General features: G+C 43.1%; 1 protein-coding gene across 5 annotated transcripts in view; it reads left to right on the forward strand.

Moving 5' to 3' along the window:
- The first annotated feature begins 402 nt into the window (after positions 1-402).
- Positions 403-20,488, forward strand: part of LOC108715298 (DENN domain-containing protein 5A) — a 30,728-nt gene continuing 10,642 nt past the window's right edge. Inside the window, exons 1-14 of one of the 5 annotated variants that reach the window (XM_018260338.2) lie at positions 403-684; positions 7,608-7,679; positions 9,410-9,519; positions 10,660-11,311; positions 11,871-12,058; positions 15,369-15,686; positions 16,242-16,460; positions 16,941-17,175; positions 17,316-17,466; positions 18,054-18,147; positions 18,770-18,901; positions 19,510-19,662; positions 19,744-19,825; positions 20,275-20,359. In XM_018260338.2, coding sequence (XP_018115827.1) covers positions 525-684; positions 7,608-7,679; positions 9,410-9,519; positions 10,660-11,311; positions 11,871-12,058; positions 15,369-15,686; positions 16,242-16,460; positions 16,941-17,175; positions 17,316-17,466; positions 18,054-18,147; positions 18,770-18,901; positions 19,510-19,662; positions 19,744-19,825; positions 20,275-20,359 — 2,651 coding nt within the window. In that variant the 5' untranslated portion in view covers positions 403-524. The remainder of the gene's footprint in view (positions 685-7,607; positions 7,680-9,409; positions 9,520-10,659; positions 11,312-11,870; positions 12,059-15,368; positions 15,687-16,241; positions 16,461-16,940; positions 17,176-17,315; positions 17,467-18,053; positions 18,148-18,769; positions 18,902-19,509; positions 19,663-19,743; positions 19,826-20,274; positions 20,360-20,488) is intronic. The other 4 variants (XM_018260335.2, XM_018260336.2, XM_041561030.1 and 1 more) reach the window with 4 other exon arrangements.

The raw sequence follows: 20,488 nt of genomic DNA on the forward strand, positions 1-20,488 counted from the left end.
AATGGAAAGCAATTGGGAAAAAAAGGCTTCATTTCTGGGGAACTGGAACTGCAGCCCAAAAGCATATGAGTGAAATGCAGTAGAAAGTGAATTCCCCTTTACACTGCTGACACATTGTGAGTTTACTTAGGGGGTAACAGGCAATTCCTCGGCAGCCAATCAGCCCACTCTCACTCTCCAGTCACTTGACACACCTAATTCCATGAGCACCCACCCACACCTTAGTGCCCAAAGTGGGCATCCCATCACCCATGTGACAAGGGCAGCCAGAAGCACCTCGCATCAGCCAATCAGACCAGTTCCAGCAGCCAATCGCATCTCTGTACACACAGCCAGGGAGAGTCAGATACAGACTGCATGATGTCATCCTTCCAACTCAGTGCGCTTGCGCGGCTCATCTATTTCCCGGCTCCGCCCCTTGCGCCGCACGGCCCGCCTAGAGCTGGGTAGCGGCGGGACAGCTGTCCGGTGGGCTCCCATGATGCAGCGCGCCGAGCGGAGTAGCTCCGGGCCCCCGAAGGAGGATGACAGGCGACGGGAGAGGAGGGCACGGGAGGTCTGACAGCGGCACTATGAGCGGGGGAGGTGGAGGAGGTAGCAGCACGGCCCCGAGCCGTTTCGCTGATTATTTCGTGGTCTCTGGGCTGGACACGGACACCGGGCTGGAGCCGGACGAGCTCTCGGGTAAGTGCGGGGCCCTGGGGCCCATGACTGCGCTGCCGGACTGGGAGGGGCTCTGGAGCTCAGGTAGCGCTCTGGCATTGCCATTATTTGGCCTCACTCACTAATGTTTGGGCTCCTGCTCTGTTACATAGGGGAACCCCTGTTTTCTTATATTGGGGGGCTTGATGTGTGTGTTTGGGGGGATCTGACTGCTGTTGTATTGGGCCCGGGGGGCCTACTGTAGGCTGTGGGGGTCCTTATCTGGAATATGGGGGACCTGTTGTGTTATATTGGGGGGCCTACTGTAGGCTGTGGGGGTCCTTATCTGGAATATGGGGGACCTGTTGTGTTATATTGGGGGGCCTACTGTAGGATGTGGGGGTTCTTATCTGGAATATGGGGGACCTGTTGTGTTATATTAGTGGTCCTTCTCTGGAATATGGGGGGGCTGTTATAATGGGGCGTTTGCTGTGTGTGGGGGGGTCCCGCAGTTTAATTGCAGACACTTACTGGGACCTTATTGGGTGTTCTGCTATTATAATGGAGGGGGTCCTGCAATGTAATGTGGGGGTCCTGTTGTAAAACACAGAATGGTACAGTAATAACATTGAGGGGCTTTTGTAATGTTGTAACTTAAAGTTGGTGGTTAAAATGGGGGGAATGCTGCGTAACCTGCTGGTGGGGGGTTTATTCAATGTGTCCGTTATATAATGTGGGGCCTGCAGTTATGTGGGTGATTGATTTATAATATGGGGGTTCTATTGTGCACTGGGGTCCTGCAATGTGATATGGTGATCTCAGAGGACAAGGGAACGTGTTGCTGGGTCATACAGGGGCACTCAGATTGTGTGACTGTTGCTGTCAATGGAGCACTACCTGTAAATGGATCATTGCTTGAGTGCCCCCACCACCACCACCACCACCACCACCACCATCATCATCATTATCCCATGTGTTAAAGATTAGTGGTAGCCCACATGCCAGCCGCTGCTCATTACTCTCATGTTTGTTTTAGGGATTGTGGCTTTTCTCTGTTTATTCTCATTATTTGGTGACACTGATTTCTCTGTGCTTCACTGTTTGCCATATGTATGGGGGGGGGAACTATTAAAGGGGATATAAACCCAAAAGTAAAATGTCACCTAATGAAAGACATTCTAATTCTAAGCAACTCCCCAATACAGATTCCTTCCACACTTTCGCTGGGTTTATACTTATGTGCAACTGTCAGTCTGTTTCTGTTCTTCAGGTCTGACTCTTGATACAATGTAGCAGTTCTGAGTAACAGACCTGCAGTGTTAACTCTTGCTATATTGTTTCAAGGCAGAGAACCAGCAGTGCAGAAGTGCCCCTTTGAAAGCAAGTTCACCCCACATTGTTTATTGAATAGGGAGTTATAAAAATAAATCAATCAAAAATCAAAAGTGGTAGCAGTGATTTTTACTGCTGTTAAGCGACCAATCGGATGTTTGCTTTCAGTGGTTAAGTGGATCACTAGAAACTGATTGCTGATTTGTTTCTATGGTTTATAGTAGGGTTTCCTAACCTCCTAAACTCTGCTTTGTGATCCAAAACACTTGAATTAGCATTAATTATGCACAGTTTGTATTATGGAGAAGAACCGTAAACAGCAGGGGACCTGCCCGTGCCCCAGACAGCGATATTTGCAGCATTAATTTGATTTTTATTGACCCTTTAAAATAGGTTATTAATGTTTTAATCTGCATTATAATGTCCCCTTCAGAGCTGTGTCTGTTCTCACTTGACTTTGAGCTACTTATTAAATGAGTGATTGTTTTGTTGCTGGGGGAACATTCATTTCTATAAATTAGATGTTACCCCCTGGGGGGGGGAGAGAATGTTACATGGTTGATATGGCTTGACAGTGCTAAGGCTGTGGTTGATGGGTGGTCACCAGCTAAGGGGGTGACACTGAGCCCCCCATGGTGCACTTCTGGGTAGAGTCCTGCAGTGAGTCAGGTACCTGCAGGTTACCCACAAAAAATGCAGGTACCCTGCGGGATGAGGGTAGGATTTTCGGGTGTGGGTATAGATGCGGGTCTGCGGGTTGGGTTGCAGGTCTTATCTTATGTTATATTGTCTGTATTTTACTCCTTTAAAAATTTTACAAAACTTTTTTCTGTCTCCGCCCACTTCTGATGTCACTTCCGGTTTGGAGCAACAACACTTTCTGTTTAATGGTGGTCGCAGGTTGCAGATAAGGCAGTTGTGCACCGGGGTCGGGTAGCAGATCCAAGTGGGTAAATATGCGGGTTGCGGGTCTGGTCGCACGCTGCGAGTTCAGGTCGGGTTTGGGTCTCAAAAATTGGTTCCACTCAGGACTCTACTTCTGGGTAGTGGCAGGAAGGATAGTCCAACTGCCACCTGTTCTGGTCATAAGTGTGATAAAACAGATTCTGTTATGACACCTGCGATCTTCTTATTTAGAAGCAGCTGAAGGCTGCTGTGTTTCTCCATCTCTGCATAATGGCCTAACATCAGTGATTTTGCCATTTGGGGTGCTGGTGTCCCTGGGGAACTTCTGCTTTACCCATTGGTGTCACTGAGATGCCACTGGCAGGTTATTGCCTCCTTGTTTACTCTCTTTAGCAGGTTGGAGCTGCCCTGTTACTTAACATTCCGCAGGCACGAGTGGTTCATACAAGGTCACAAAAAACGTGTGAAAAGCTTTCTGCTCTGCACTTGGCTGGGCTGAGACATTGGTGTTTTTTATTGTTATTAACCCCAAATCCCCTTTTACGTTTATTTCAGTTTAATTTTTATTCCCTTCTCATCAGTGCTGGGCAGGACTCCACTATAATTTGTTCAGTTTTCTTATCTCATTCTTATTTATGCTCTTAGGGTAGTGACACATGGGGCCCATCCAACTGTCATGCCTTTCTCTGCAGTCATTACCGGCAGTGCAGTGTTGTTACTGAGATAGCAGCACTTTTGCCTTTGATGCATTAAATCAGGCATTGACATTGTATTGACTCTGGGGAGACGGCCCTCCTGCTGTACATGATCCATTGCTTCAGCGATTTAGGCCCCTTTCTTTCCTCTCCACATTGAATGTGCTATTTCTGATAAACATATACAGGGCCTAAGGCAGGGAGTGCCAAGGTTCTCTGGGGAACGGTCTCCATTCAGGTGTCCTGTCCCAGGGCAAGGGTACCACCGTGAGTCCCACTCGTATTTATTATTTACCCAAATATCGTTTTACAGGTTCAGTCTTTATACATTTATAAATTTAAGAAGTGGATTAGTTTTGTTGGCTCTGCCTTATCTAAGCTTTTCCTTTTCTCTCCATCCCGTCCATGGGGTCAATGAAGCTGGATTTGTTCCTCTACATTCACAGACTGCCCGTACTCTCCATTATGTGCCACTGAGACACCAATGGCTCCGCAATGCACTTGTGCAACCTCTGAGACATGAAAAATTGGAGAAATCCTTTAATAGAATGAAGAGGAACAAGGGAAAGTGAGAAGGCACAGCCATAGTGCCTTTATAATTTTAAGCCAATACCCCAGTAAGACAGTTCTATTCAACCACACCTCCCCCAACTTAAATATAAGATTTCTCTCTTGAATGGTGCGAGGAAACATAAGAAATCTGAGCATGTAATGTTTTGAGGATGTGAGGAGAGTGCAGTGGTAGTGGAGCTTGGGTGCATAATAAAAAGGGTTAATAAACATGGGGGTAAGTGTGTGTGTATATATGAACTATATATATATATATATATATATATATATATATAATTATATATATAATTGGCATTAGCCTACTAGCTGTTGCCATGTCATTCACACCTCCAGCAGATAATGTGCCACTCAGGGAATCCATCAGCTGCTCCATTCAGCCTGACTTTCCTGATTGTGTTCCCTTTCCCCATGCAGAGCATCAGGCTCCTTGGTTTGTGGGTCCTGCCAGGCTATTAGGGACATGGACCTGTGTAAGTGCTTACAGCTCTCTGGGCAGAGTCAGTGTCACATGGCACTAAGCAAAGCAAGAGGAAAGCAAACCACATTCACTATAGAACCCCTAAAATAAAATTTCCCATATGAAACAAAATATTTCTTGATATCCTTATTCTTTCCTCATCCTTTGTTACGTGTAAATGTCATTGCCGGTCTGTTCATTGGCTGACTTTTTCTATGTTGTTTCAAGTGGGAACCACCAGCCACCAGGGTAGGGGACAGAAAGGGGTGAAATACACATACATACTCATACAGTTCTTCATGTAGAAATGACATTTGGCTACAGGTAGCAGGCTGGCCGGTGAATCTTCATACACACCAAATGGGTGGATCTTTGCCTGATTTGGCCTCGTACATTTTTGGTCAGGCTGATCATACTGGGTGCCTAGGCAGGCCCTGGCCTATTTCCAGATAGCTATGTATTGGGGATGCCCCTTACATGGACTTAAATCAGCCCCATCCCCTGTGTGCCATACATCTTAATGGGATTCTTTCATGAATTTTATGGTGTGATTTTTATTGCAAATATTCACTGTACCATATAAAATATCATTCCTATCCCAGTAAGTGTATTTTGTTTTAGTTGTAATATAGGTGTGTAGGCGCCATCTCATATCATTTTGGCTGGTCATGTGCTTTCAGAAAGAGCCAGTGCTGCACTATGGAACTGCTTGATGACAGGCTGTTGTTTCTCCTACTCAATGTAACTGAAGGAGTCGCAGTGGGCCCTGGATTTTTACTATTGAGTGCTGTTCTTGTATCTACCAGGGAGTTGTTATCTGGTTACCTTCCCATTGCTGGGGGGCAAGGGAGAGGGGGTGATATAACTCCAACTTGCAGTGCAGCAGTAAAGAGTGACTGAAGTTTATCAGAGCACAAGTCACATGACGGGGGGCATCTGGAAACTGACAATATGTCCAGACTCCCATAACAGATTTCAAAATTAAATATAAAAAGATCTGTTTGCTCTTTTGAAAAATGGATTTCAGGGCAGAATTTTGCTGGAGCAGCACTATTAACTGATAAGTTTTGAAAAAAACACGTATTCCCAATTTCCCATGACAGTATCTCTTTAAGCTGGAGGCTGTATTCTTGAACCTCAGGGGTAGCTGCTAAAGAGAGTGTTAAACAATTTTAATGGTAACAGTACGTTATCAGCATTTGGGATCCTCGCCATATCTCTGCATTTGCATTTCCTCCCATGCGCCTCTTTGGTGCGGTCTGTGGTTTATTTTTTTTTCTTGTTTGCTTGCTGAGTTAGAACAGAGGGGAAGGCTTGCCTGTGCCTTTAACCTGTTTCCTTGGGCTTTTGCTTCATCACTATATGTTAGGGAGGTGTTAGTGCTCATATCCTGTAAGGAACCAACCTGGGCCCAGGAATTGGTTAGTTCCGTTACTGGATATTGGCTTTGTATCTGGTGACCGATCAAACATCACAATCTTCTGACCTGCCACTAACCATTCAGATTAAATAAAGTAGTAAAAGAACAAATCAGACGATGTTCTGGCCGGGACAGCAATCGTATGAAAGTTATATTTAGTTATAATAGAAGTGACAGTCACCCATTGATTTGGTCAGATAGACAATACATGCAGAGAAATTATCGTTGGCAGACAGAAATCTTCTAACCTGTCCCATCCACTAAATGACCGATCGCCATGGTATGATGTCAGGACAATCCACACACGGTCCAAAAATCATAAGAAACTTTGGTTCTTTGTAAACTGTATGTTGGGGATTGCTTATTCTCCTGTCGCTACATCCTGTATTTATGGACTAGAGACTAGACGATGTGTGTGTTAAACGGAGTGGACAGATTGTGCCTGGCATGTACCTTCCCCGTTATCTCTAAAATCTATTCCGCTGTTAGTTTACTCGATCAATGGCACAATTTGTCGAAACCATAATGTCTTTTAATTAACATTCTATTTTGTTCCAAGTTTTTTTCTCACGTTCACATTTTAAAGAATGAATGGCCCATTATAGTTTTTGGCACAGTGCTGCCATTTGTCCGGAGTTCATCAGTTTTTACTCCCCTGTATTTATTTGACAACTTTATTGCCTTAGAAATCGCCACGTTACACTGCGTTTTGATAACCAAGGGCCCGACTCGAGCGACTTCTATGTGCAGTTTTCAAGAATAAATGTTGAAAGGGGAAATTAAAAGGATCCTTCTCCACTGCATGTTAAAGGGAAAATCCAATCCTAAACTGCTCTTTGAACAATAAAATATAAAATGTAATTCTAAGCAAGTTAACTTAACTGTACATTCATTATAAGAAGAAATGTGTGTAGGTTTTATTATTTCATATTTTAGTCTATGGAATGTAAATTGATTTATTAGCGCATTCACTGGCATGATACTTTTTCTTGTGTCCCCCTTAGCCTGACAGATATTATTTAAAGTGGTTGTTAGCCTTTAAATTAACTGTTAGTATGATGTAGAGAGGGCTATTCTTAGACAATTTGCAATTGGTTTTTATTTTTTATCATTTGTGGTTTTTGAGTTATTTAGCTTTTTATTCAGCAGCTCTCCAGTTTGCAATTTCAGCCATCTGGTTGCTAAGGTCCAAATTACCCTAGCAACCATGCATTAATTTGAATAAGACACTGAAATATCAATAGGGGAGGGTCTGAATAGAAAGACAAGTAATAAAAAGTAGCCATAACAATACATTTGTAGCCTTACAGAGCATTTGTTTTTAGATGGGGTCAGTGAAAGCTGGAAAGGAGTCAGAATAAGAAGGCAAATAATTCAAAAACTATATTAAAAAGACCCAATTGAAAATATGCTTGGTATTAGCCTTTCTATAACATAAATAAAGTTAACTGAAAGTTGAACCACTCCTTTATTATGACCTTTCAGCAAGTTGCAAAAGCCTCTGGTAAACATGAACGTGAGCCTAAAATATCTTGGCTTCCCACAGGGTTTCCCCCATGTAATTACTATTTGTTTTATTATTCAGCACTATGTGAGTACATACAGGCTTCTAAAGCCAGAGATGGGGTCGGACGTTTCTTACCCAGTGCGGCTGAAGGTAAAAACCCAACTTAAGCAAAACCCTGCTCTCTAACTTCACATCTTTCCCCCAAATTAAAAACAGGTCATGAACTATAAAGTGCAGCCGACAGTTTGTTCAAAGAAATGACAGTGGACAACTCCCTTTAGCCTCAGAGCGGCTCCTGCCAACAGCATGTGACAGGATTTCTATCTCCTCACGGCTTCGGCCATCTTGGATTTGACAGGCTCTGTTCATATTGTATAATATTTAGCTTGTAAGCTATAGCCTGTTGCACAGCCGTGTTCCTCTCAGCTGTCTTGTAACCTGTCCTTTAAGTCTTTCATAGTCTGTGGAAAATCTTGTGCTTTACTTAGGCCTTGTCGTGGCAGTGATACAGGCAGCAAGTTTTTGGTGGGAACATGGTTTGTGGAACAATAGTGACTCCCTGGCTAACTCAGTAGCTATATCATATCAAAATTAATATATACTATATATGCCATGGCCTCAACCAAGATGATACCGTTATCCAGGCCCGAATTCTGGGCCGAGGCACCCCTAAGCCCCTGGGTCCTATAGCCCTCTAGCGTCGTTTGTGCACCTCCCTCCCTCCACTCCGCTGGGGATTGCAGGAGTACTCATCTCCATCATTCTGCAGGTTGCGACTGGGCGGCATGCCGCCTCTAAAATCTTACCGCCCTAGGCCCGGGCCTTTGTGGCCTCTCCACAAATCCAGGCCGGCCCTTATCAGACTTCTTGATCTTGACACACACTGCCTCCAATATGGCCTACCGGAGTGTACATCACTGCTTCATAAATCCAAGATGGCATCCTGGAGGGTTTATCACTACCTCATAAATCAAATATGCCCCCCTGGAGGGTTTATCAAATATGGCTTCCTGGAGTGTTTATCACTACCTCACAAATCCAAGAAGGTCTCCTGTAGGGTTTATCACTGCCTCACAAATCCAAGATGGCCTCTTGGAGGATTTATCACTGCCTCACAAATCCAAGATGGCCTCCTGGAGGGTTTATCGCTGCCTCACAAATCCAAGATGGCCTCCTAGAGGGTTTAGCTGCCTGTCACCCACAGCAATATTAAAATACATATATTTAAAGGCTTCATTTCCTAGGTCTGACCTGATTAACTTACTGGAAGCTGTAGCTCTGTATTTGCCTCTGCTTTACTGGTCATTACTGACGTCTCTGCGTTTGTCTCTTCCTGGGTTCTTTTCTGTGTGCTGGTTTCTGGGTTAAGGGGCAGGTTTCCTATCCCTCTGATAAGATGCACCAGCTGATAATTCTCACTGTGTGTTACTAATACAACTGACTCAGTGTGTATGCCTGCCTGCTGAGTAGCACTGCCCTTTCTTTAGGGTGGTGGCACACCCTGTGATTCAGGGAGATTATTTGCCCAGCGACAAATATCCTCTTCTTGGGCGACGAATCTTCCCGAAATGCTTCCCCACTTGCGATTTACATTCTAGCTGGCGGGAAGACATTTCAGGGAGATCAGTTGCCCAAAGAAGAGGAGATTTGTCGATGTGCGACATATCTCAAAGATCGCAGCTTTTGACACCACTCTTACTCTCCTTCTGAGAACTTGATTTTATGCAACGTTAGCAAAGACGATAATTCCCTGTGCCAAGGGGGATTTTCCTCTTTCAGAATTAACTGATTTGGTTGAGATGAGAGAGAAATCTAACAAAGCTAATGACATAGGGGACTGATACATTTTGCTGCTTGTTATTTTATTTCTTTGATTCAAGGAGAGAATTTTGAGCAGACCCCTCTCCGCCGCACCTTTAAATCCAAAGTCTTGGCGCGGTACCCAGAGAACGTGGAATGGAATGCCTTCGACCAGGACGCTGTGGGCATGGTATGTGTTTGTCCCTTTCCTGCATGCATGTGACTTCCTCCTGCATTCAGCATTGTTCCACATACAATCTCCCCATTATATAGTTCTGTGCAGCCTGGGAATTACATGCCGCAACAATTGGGGAGAGAAGGGAGAGCTCTTGACTATACTATACCCCCCAAACAATGTAGGTCTCTATAAAAAGATATTGCATAAAACATCTCATATGTAAAATCCTGCTTCATATAAATAAACCATTTTCATAATAATATACTTTTCTAGTATACTAGTATGTGCCATTGGGTAATCATAAATAGAAAATTGCCATTTTAAAAAATAAGGGCCGCCCCCTGGGATCGTAAGATTCACTGTACTCACAAAAATACCAACAAACCATACATGTTAGGCCACATGAGCCAATTAACAGACAGAGTTGTGTCTTTTGCTTCCACACTTCTTCCTGTTACAGTTAGAGTTGAAGTATTTCTGGTCAGGTGATCTCTGAGACAGCACAGAGACCATCACAAAATGGTGGCTCAAGGCAAGAGATGTAAAAGGGCAATATTTACTTAAATATATATTCCAGTTTGGTAAGATTCTTTAATATGCCACTTAATATGATATGAACTATCTGTTGCTTAAGTGTTCATTTTGGGGGTATAGTTTTCCTTTAAAGGGGAAACAAACCCAGCTAAATCTATGGTTAAATCTAGGACCATATAAAGGCACAAGGCTGCAGGCTGAGTTATACAGGGAACTCGGAGTAGCACTCGTATTATAAGGGATAATGTACCCCCTACTGTAAATGATAAGGATATTAGAAGTCGCTGAGGGGTTCTGTGGCCATATAAAGGCACAAGGCTGCAGGCTGAGTTGTACAGGGAATGCTGAGTGTCACTCATGTATTATAAGGGATAATGTACCCCTTACTGTAAATGATAAGGATATTAGACGTCACTAAGGGGTTCTGTGACCATATAAAGGCACAAGGCAGCAGGCTGAGTTATAGAGGGAACTCTAAGTATCACTCATGTAATATAAGGGATAAGATACGCCCTACTGTATATAAGGATATTAGAAGTCACTGAGGAGAAGTCTTTCAATTATAACATTTTTAAAAGATTTTCTTGCTGTTGATGTAGCATAACATAATTTTTCCAGCTATGCATGCCTAAAGGATTATCGTTTAAGACTCAGACGGACCCCCGAGAGCCACAGTACCACTCTTTCATCATCACGAGAGAAGATGGCTCTAGGACATTTGGCTTCTCCCTCACCTTCTTTGAGGTAGTCACCAGCAAACAGATCTGCAGCGCCATGCAGACCCTGTACCACATGCATAATGCCGAGTATGACATCATCCACACGTCGGCAAGCAACGGCAGAGACTGCCCCGGGGACTGCAACGATAGCTCCATAACCAAGTTGCAGCGCTTCAACTCCTACGACATATCACGAGATACTTTGTTTGTGTCCAAGTGCATCTGCCTCATCGCACCCATGTCTTTCATGACCGCCTGTAAGAAAGTCCTGGAGCAGCTCCATCAGGCTGTGACGTCCCCCCAGCCTCCACCGTTGCCCTTAGAAAGTTACATCTATAACATCCTCTATGAGGTGCCTCTGCCACCCGCTGGCAGGTCCCTGAAGTTTTCTGGGGTGTATGGACCTATCGTGTGTCAGAGGCCGAGCACCAATGAGCTGCCATTGTTTGACTTTCCAGCCCAGGAAGTGTTTGAGTTACTTGGGGTGGAAAATGTGGTGCAGCTGTTTACATGCGCCCTGCTGGAATTCCAGATATTGCTCTACTCCCAACGTAAGTCATTTAGGCAGTGTAAGTGTCACTTACTCCATTGAGTAGATATTCTGTGAGCTAGGGATTAGTTATTCTGATGACTAAAGGGCAACTTGACCGTCATTCTTTATCAGTTGTTAAATGAAAATACTAAACTTCAATAGGAAATTCATGTAAATGTATACTTTGTGCTACTTTGAACACCTTTGTCAGCTGAACAGAGCTTTGAAAGATAGCAAGCATTGGTATTCCCCTGTATTAAGCACAATTCAGCAGGAACAGCCCCCTAAATTTGCTCATAGTCTGTACAGAGAGATACCATAAAACTATGGCAGCATAGGTATTCCCCTGTAATAAGCACAATTCAGCAGGAACAGCCCCCTAAATTTGCTCATAGCACTGTGACAGCATAGGTATACCCCTTTAAAGCACAATTCAGCAGGAACAGCCCCTAACTTTGCTCATAGCCTGTATAGAGAGAGATGTGTACATGAGAATGTATACTAAGCAAAAGGGATGGGCCCCTGAGCAGCCTCGTTTGATTTGGTTGAATTGGTAAATATCTGATGCTATTTTCCAGATTACCAGAGGTTAATGACAGTGGCTGAAACCATCACGGGCCTGATGTTCCCATTTCAGTGGCAGCACGTCTACGTCCCAATCCTTCCGGCCTCCCTCCTCCATTTCCTGGATGCGCCGGTCCCTTACCTAATGGGATTGCACTCTAACGGACTGGATGACAGATCTAATCTGGAGCTGCCGCAAGAGGTAAGCATACTGAAGTAGACTGACAAGCAGGGACAGCCCCTTTACATTTCAGGTTTGCAATGAGCAAGAGTTTGATCTACATCAGCCATGTACTAAAGAAATCCTGTTTTGTAAAAATATTTCTTTTCAAATAGAACGCTCCAGCAGTCGTCCACTGACCCCCTCTCTGTCGCTGGCACTGAATACACATGTGCCTCAGTTGCCCAGGGCAATCCCAGTACTAATATTCTATTTTTGAGTTTTGTTATCTGCTGGTATGAGACAGTGTGACTTTATGTTCATATAACTGGAATCTGATTTCTTACGTGCTTCATTATAGATGGGGCAAAATAATTCCAGTAAGGGGAGCTGGACCCATTTTATTTGCATAATTAAAGGAATTTTAAGCAACTATCCATTTCCAATACATTTTACAATTTCAGTGGGTTAAAGGCAGTGTGTATCTCCTCCTGCACTACTGGTTCTTACTTTGATTCAAGAGTCAGAACAGCAATGGACAGAATTAAAAGAAACAAAGTACTTTGTGGATGAGCCGCTCATGTGGCAATTTCGCCAAACCAGCTGATCTTTCTGTATATGAAGAGCTTTAGGGCACTTTTCCCCTTAACAGTGAGGCTGTTCCAATCAATAAGGAAAAATATAGATGTTTATGTGCCGTGTGCCCCCTGGGTGCATCTCTCTGGTTTGCTATTTGGAGAGTGCCGTATGACTCACACAGATCTGTATAATCACCAGATTGTTTTGCTCATTTCAATGATTCCTTGTCTGTTCTCTGCAGCCTCCACAGAGACAGTTTGTTCTAAGGGACTAAATGGGCTGATTTAATATGTTCTGCGTCAGTTTGGGGCTGCAGCATGAGCCAGCTGGTCTTCTTATTGCTCTTTGCTCCATAATCCCCTCATTATGCTGTATAGACCTAGAATAGCCTTATGGTATCCCTCTTTACAGGTCATGAGGACTTAGGGGCTGTTCCTGCAAATTCATGTTTAACACCAGGCAATATCTATACTGCCATGGGTTTTATGGGATCTCTTCTGTACAGACTATGAGCAAACTTAGGGGCTGTTCCTGCTGAATTGTGCTTAGTACAGGGGATACCTATGCTGCCATAGTTTTATGGTATCTCTCTGTACAGGCTATGAGCAAACTTAGGGGGCTGTTCCTGCTGAATTGTGCTTAGTACATAACCCTGTATTCCCACACTTGCTAAAAAGCCATCCAACCCCTTTTGAAAGCTATCTAATGTATCATCCTATACAACTGATTCAGGGAGAGAATTCCACATCTTTACAGCTCTCACTATAAAAAAAAACCCCTTCCGAATATTTAGGCGGAACCTCCTTTCTTCTATTTGGAATGGGTGACCTCATGTCAACTGGAAAGACCTACTGGTAAATAAAGCATTAGATAGATTATTATATGATCCCCTTCTATATTTATACTAGGGATGCACCGAATCCAGGATTCGGTTCAGGATTCGGCCAGGATTCGGCCTTTTTCAACAGGATTTGGCCGAATCCTTCTGCCTGGCCGAACTGAAGGGTGGGAAGGAAAATCGTCTGACTTTTTGTGACAAAACAAGGAAGTAAAAAAATTATTTTCTCCTTCCCACCCTTAATTTGCATATGCAAATTAGGATTCGGTTCGGTATTCGGGCGAATCTTTCTTGAAGGATTTGGGGGTTCGGCCGAATCAAAAATAGTGGATTCGGTGCATCACTAATATACATAGTTATCATATCACACCTTAAGCGCCTCTTCTCCAGCGTGAACATCCCCAATTTGGCCAGTCTTTCCATATAGCTAAGATTTTCCATACCTTTTACCAGCTTAGTTGCCCTTCTCTGTACCCTCTCTAATTTAATAATGTCCTGTTTTCTCACTGGAGACCAAAACGGTACCGCATATTCTAGACAGGGCCTTATCAGTACTCTATAAAGTGGAAGAATGAGCCCCTCCTCCCTTGAATCTATGCCCCTTTAAATACAGCTCTATGCCTTATTTGCCCTAAGGGTATAAGTGGCTTGGATATTTTTACATCCCAGGTGCATGACTTTACCTTTATCAACATTGAATCTCATTCGCCACTTAGCTGCCCAGATTGCCAGTTTGTCAAGATCATGTTGCAAGGATGCCACATCCTGGATTGAATTAATTGGGCTGGATAGTTTTGTGTCAACTGCAAACACTGATACATTACTTACAACACCCTCCCCTAAGTCATTAATGAATAAGTTAAATAAAAGTGGACACAATACCGAGCCCTTAGGGACCCCACTAAGAACTTTACTCCAAGTAGAGAATGTACCATTAACAACCACCCTCTGTACCCGATCCTGTAGCCAGTTTCCTATCCATTTGCAAACAACTTCATTAAGCCCAATAGACTTTAGTTTAGAAAGCAGTCATTTGTGGGGCACGGTATCAAACACTTTGGCAAAATCCAAATAGATCACATCTACTGCCCCCCACTGTCCAGCATCTTACTTACCACATCATAAAAAGCAATCAAGTTTGTCTGACATTACCTATCCTTTATAAAGCCATGCTGATTGCTGCTCATAATGTCATTCACTAGGACAAAATTTTGAATGTGATCCCTTAGCAAGCCTTCAAATAATTTGCCCACCACAGATGTCAAATTTACTGGCCTATAATTGCCAGGCTGAGATTGTAATCCCATTTTAAATATTGGAATGAAAGCTTTTCTCCAATCTTTCTTCTACCATACTAGACGAAAGCGAATCTGTGAAAATCAGAAATAGGGGATGGTCTAAAACCGAACTAAGCTCTCTTAGAATCTGGGAGCCTTGTTTACATTAATTTTTATTAAGGCTTTTCAATCATATCCCGAGTCAGCCACTGACTTAATTGAGCAGAGCCATCAGTGCAGCTATGAAGTGAGCCTGGGAACTCAGACTCCTCTATTGTATACACTGAAGAAAAGAATTGATTTAGCACATTTGCCTTATCTGTATCTGTTACAACCATACTGGTACCGTTATTTAAGGGAGAAACACTCTCAACCCGCATCTTTTTACTATTAATATACTTAAAAAACCTTTTTGGGGGTAGTCTTAGCCTCAGAAGCATTGCACTCTTCATTTCCTTTCTTTGCCTTATTTGCCAGCATGTGATAAATCGATTATATATTGACAAATGCTGAAAGCTGTAGTCCAGGATCATCTGGGGATTCAATGTAAAGAAGCAGGGTTTTAAAGGGGATGTTTACTGCTAGTAGAGGACAGTAAGATGGTTTCATTCTTTGGTCATTCTTTATTTGCACTAATCTGTTTAATTTACCCTTTCAGGCCAACCTGTGCTTTGTGGACATAGACAACCACTTTATAGAGCTGCCTGAAGATCTGCCGCAGTTCCCCAACAAGTTGGAATTTATACAGGAAGTATCTGAGATCCTAATGGCCTTCGGGATCCCCCCGGAAGGGAATCTGCATTGCAGCGAGAGCATCTCCAAGCTAAAGAGCCTCAAGGCAGCCGACCTTGTGTCCGACAAGAGAAATGGAAATGTGGCCAGGTCCCCATTAAACTCTTATGAACTTTTAAAAGAGAACGAGACTATAGCCAGGCTGCAGGCCCTGGTGAAGAGGACAGGGGTCAGTTTGGAAAAGGTGAGCCCATTTGTGAATAATTATGTTCTATTAAGTGGAAATTCACCTACAAATGGATTAGTGTTGACTTGTTTCGTAGTATAACATCTTAAGTCAACTTCACTTCTAGTTGTGATAATGGGGGTACGTTGCCAACACATAAGCTTTAACCCCTTTAGAGCTGCCCACCACAGAACGACAGCATCTACATACAAGTTATATAATGCCAGTGCTGCAGATGCTAAGCTTCCCTGATGATACTATGCTTAGCATAGGTGGCATAGATCAAAGACAAGACAGCACCAGAATGGTTAATTCTGCTGATTTCTTCTCACACTAGAGGTTTAGGGTATAAGTCCTGACTTTCCTTGTGAAAATTTTGCTCTGACCCAAGTATATATCTAAGATCCCTGCTGTAAAGTGAGACATGACTGCTGTTTTGCAAGTAAGGAAGTAGACGAGTACCAGGATATTACATTTCCCTCCTCCCCAAGCAGTTGTAAAGTAAAGCTATTCATATACATTGCCGCACAAGACAACACTTTAATTCTAACGGCTTCATCCCTTTACATGTAGCAGGTGGAAGTACGAGAAGAGTCCAGCAGCAAAAACGACAGCAAAGCTCACTGTGAAGAAGAGGAGCTCCAAATGCACCAACTCAACATACAGGTCCGGGAAGTCTTTGCCAACCGCTTTACTCAGATGTTTGCAGATTACGAGGTGTTTGTAATCCAGCCCAGCCAAGACAAGGAATCGTGGTTCACTAACAGGGAGCAAATGCAGAATTTTGATAAAGTAAGTCTCACTTTCTATATGGGACACACCCACACTGCATGGCTGCAACTGCTGCTCTGTGTGCCTAGGACATCATTTTGCCAAAGTGTACAATTAGGAGTACAATATATAGACCAACAATTACAGATCAATATAAATGAGTAAGCAATAGTAAACATATATAGGGGAAACAATATGGCACAAATACAAATATACATAGAAGGAATGTTCTGGGCACACAAGCTATACCCTCATACTGTACTGTCTAAGGGAATCAATATGGCACCTCCTACCCATATGTATAAATACAAATATACAGAGTAGGAATTTTCTGGGCACAATAGCTATACCCTCATATTATACTGTCTAAGGCAATCAATATGGCACCTCCCTCCTCCCATATGTATATATACAAATGTAACCTCATGTAGATGGGGAAAGCTGGATTTTGGTAGGCTAATTTTTATATAGAAGCAGTCATATTCTTCTCTCGCCATCCAGGCCTCTTTTCTGTCCGACCAGCCAGAGCCCTACCTTCCCTTTCTCTCCCGATTCCTCGAGACGCAGATGTTTGCTTCCTTCATTGATAACAAAATTTTGTGCCACGACGATGATGACAAGGATCCAGTTTTACGGGTATTCGATTCACGAGTGGATAAAATTCGGCAGTTGAACGTCCGTACACCTACACTCCGCACGTCCATGTATCAGAAGTGCACCGCGATCGAGGAAGCTGGTAGGGGATAATGGTGAAAGCAAAAACAAACTCCCATACAGAGAGAAATTGATAAAACCCTGTTCTGTGGATCTAAGTTGCTGGAAAGATGTGCATTGGCCCTAAAATTTCCTATTTGTTTCCTTTTTCCTATTGTACAGTGAAAGCCATAGAACAGAGACTGTACAAAATAGACCACACAGCAATCCACCCCCATCTGCTGGATATGAAGATTGGCCAAGGGAAGTATGAGCCTGGATTCTTCCCCAAACTTCAGTCGGACGTCCTTTCCACAGGACCAGCCACAAACAAGTAAGACACCCTCTCCCCCAAAAATACAAATGAAAGACTCCAAAATGCCCTTCTACATTCTACAATGCCCTTTGGCATTTCCTCTCCTACTACTGCCCCCTGCTGTGAGCTTTTAACATAATTGTGGTACAGGTATGGGACCTATTATCCAGAATGCTCGGGACCGGAGGCCTTCTGGATATCGGATCTTTCCATATTTTGGATCTTCATACCTTAAGTCTACTAGAAAATCATGTAAACATGAATAGAATAGAACAGAACCCAATAGACTGGTTTTTCTTCCAAATAAGAATTAATTATATCTTAGTTGGGATCAATTACAAGCTACTGTTTTATTATTACAGAGAAAAAGAAAGTTTAAAAAAAATTGAATTATTTGGATAAAATGGAGTCTATTGGAGACAGCCTTTCTGTAATTCTGAATACAGGTTTCCAGATAACGGATCCCATACCTGTATTATGAATTTGCACCTCCAACTTATTGAGATGCATGTCCTCTCCCATCTGTAAATGTCTCCCACTACTGCCTCTCCTGGTTCCCTTGTTCATGACATTCCCTCATTGTCCCATTTGGAATATTTCTGCAGGTGGAGCAAGAGGAACGCCCCAGCACAGTGGAGGAGGAAGGACAGGCAGAAGCAGCACACAGAGCACCTTAGGCTGGACAATGACCAGAGAGAGGTAAGGATAATTGGAGTCCTGTATGTGAATGGTACAGTCCCAGAGAGGTTAAATTTCAATAACGTTGTATTGGTTGCTATACAGCAACAGCATGTTTAGCCTCACGTACATCATATTTGATAATACTGTATATCGAGATCGGAGCTTGTCATTTATCTCACTATGTGGTAGTTTGTTCCCAATTTAATTCCTTATTCATATTAAACAGTAAATGTCAGAAGGACATTTAAATGGCTCCTGTAAGTCACAACAGTAATAAAAGCGTCAGTATATTTCTGAGGCAGAAAAACGCTGTCTATGCCTTTAATTCTTCAATTTATTTTACCTTAATTGCTTGTCAGAGAGCTTCATTCTGTAACCCGGTGAGATGATAATGCCTTTGAACTCGATTCGCCTGCTGCTTTTATCTTGAGTTAAATGTCTGCCAGTGTCAGATTCCCTTGGCAGCTTGTGGGTACACCACCTGGCATTGCATCTCACTGATGGTTGGACTTTGCCTAGATTTTGAATAAGAATTAAGATGTCCGCCACCAGTTTATTGTCATATCCATATCTTAATTTGCTATAGAATTTTGAGGTTTTTTTTTTTTTTTTTTTCAATCTTCCTGTTTTCCAACCACAGAAATACATTCAAGAAGCAAGAAATATGAGCAGCGGCATCCGGCAACCGAAACTATCCAACCTCTCGCCCTCTGTGATTGCGCAGACCAACTGGAAGTTTGTAGAAGGGTTGCTGAAGGAATGTCGGAACAAGGTACAGTGTGAAGGCTGCTGTATGCTGGACCGGACCTCTGTATTATCCTTTTGAGCTCCATTATGTGCTGTCAGATTATAATTAGAATTATCTGCACATGGGTGAAAGGGCCAAATTGGGCTGATGATCATACTACAACAGGGGCCCGAGCAGACCATAGGGATAGGGCAGCATTATAGGCTTGATGCAGTCCTTGCCCAGCAGAATTTTCCACCCAGAACCAGATCAATATCTGACTTAACCTTAAAAATGCACATTTTTTCAAGAGGTCCTCAGACTATATTTGCCTGGCATGGCAATTTTGAAACTTGATTGCATGGGGGTGCGATTAAGGTGAAAAACAAATTGTTCTCTATTGGGTTTTATTTTCAATTAAAAGAAAAGGTAAAACCCAATTATTATCCCTGTTTCTTTGGTCCATGTCAATCATTGGTGTTTAGGCACCTTCTATTGCAACTTTAACTGGCACTCACTCACATGTTGATGTCAAAGTAGGCAGTAGATGATTGTGGGACATGTAGTTCTGCAGCATCTGAAAAGAAAGTCTTGTTTTGCTTGCTTTAGAGGTGGGTGAATATTGCCTTAGACAGTATATATGATTATTGCAGACAAAGAGAATGCTGGTGGAGAAGATGGGAAGGGAAGCAGTAGAGCTGGGTCATGGAGAAGTGAGCATTACAGGGGTGGAGGAGAACGCTTTGATCGCCAGTCTGTGTGACCTGCTGGAGAGAATCTGGAGCCACGGTCTGCAAGTGAAGCAGGTACATACAGTGTTGTTGTGCTGACACTGCGTAGGCTCTTCCTGTTAGAGTTTCTAACCCTGTCCTATGTTTGTATCTCAGGGGAAATCAGCCTTGTGGTCACACTTATTGCATTACCAGGAGAACAGGAGAAGAGTTACTGGGGGCAGTCTCTGTGGAACAGGTGATTTTTTACAATAAAATGTTCTTAAAGGCTTACTATAGATCATGTTGACCAATAAGGTTTTTGCACTGGGTTTTTTGTTTGAGTATAACAAATCCTAAGGCCCAAGACTGATGATTTAGAAGTTATTGCTCCGTAAACCTTTTTCATCATAGTTTGTAGAAATATCTAGACTCAAAATTGACCCTTTCACTACAAGTACATATAGGCACAAGCAGTTCCCCATAGGCCCAATAAACAGTGATTGTCTTTGGCAATTACAGCAGCCCCTCTGTCATCTTCCACAATCTACAGATTCAGTCTAGGCCTGAAGGTAGGGAAGGAGCCATGTCTAACCATGCAGGGGTATTACTGTTAATATCAGTGATGTCAGTGGTGCATAAGACTGTTGCCTGAACTCTGGGGTTCACTTTCATACATCATTAATTAACCAGCATCTTCCATTTTAGATGTGGTACTGGACTGTGAAAGAAGGAAATCTGACCCTTTTCTGGTCATGAATCCTCTAAAAATCTCACTTGTACAGGATATGAGGTGAGTCCGACTGATGTTTATGGGAGGGAGATCTCACTCCACATGCAGCCTTGTGCCTTTATGTGGTCACAGAACCCCTCAGTGACTTCTAATACCCTTATCATTTATAGTAGGGGGTACATTATCCCA

The sequence above is a fragment of the Xenopus laevis genome, chromosome 4S (genome assembly GCF_017654675.1).
Source record: "Xenopus laevis strain J_2021 chromosome 4S, Xenopus_laevis_v10.1, whole genome shotgun sequence".
NCBI classification, from domain to species: domain Eukaryota; kingdom Metazoa; phylum Chordata; class Amphibia; order Anura; family Pipidae; genus Xenopus; species Xenopus laevis.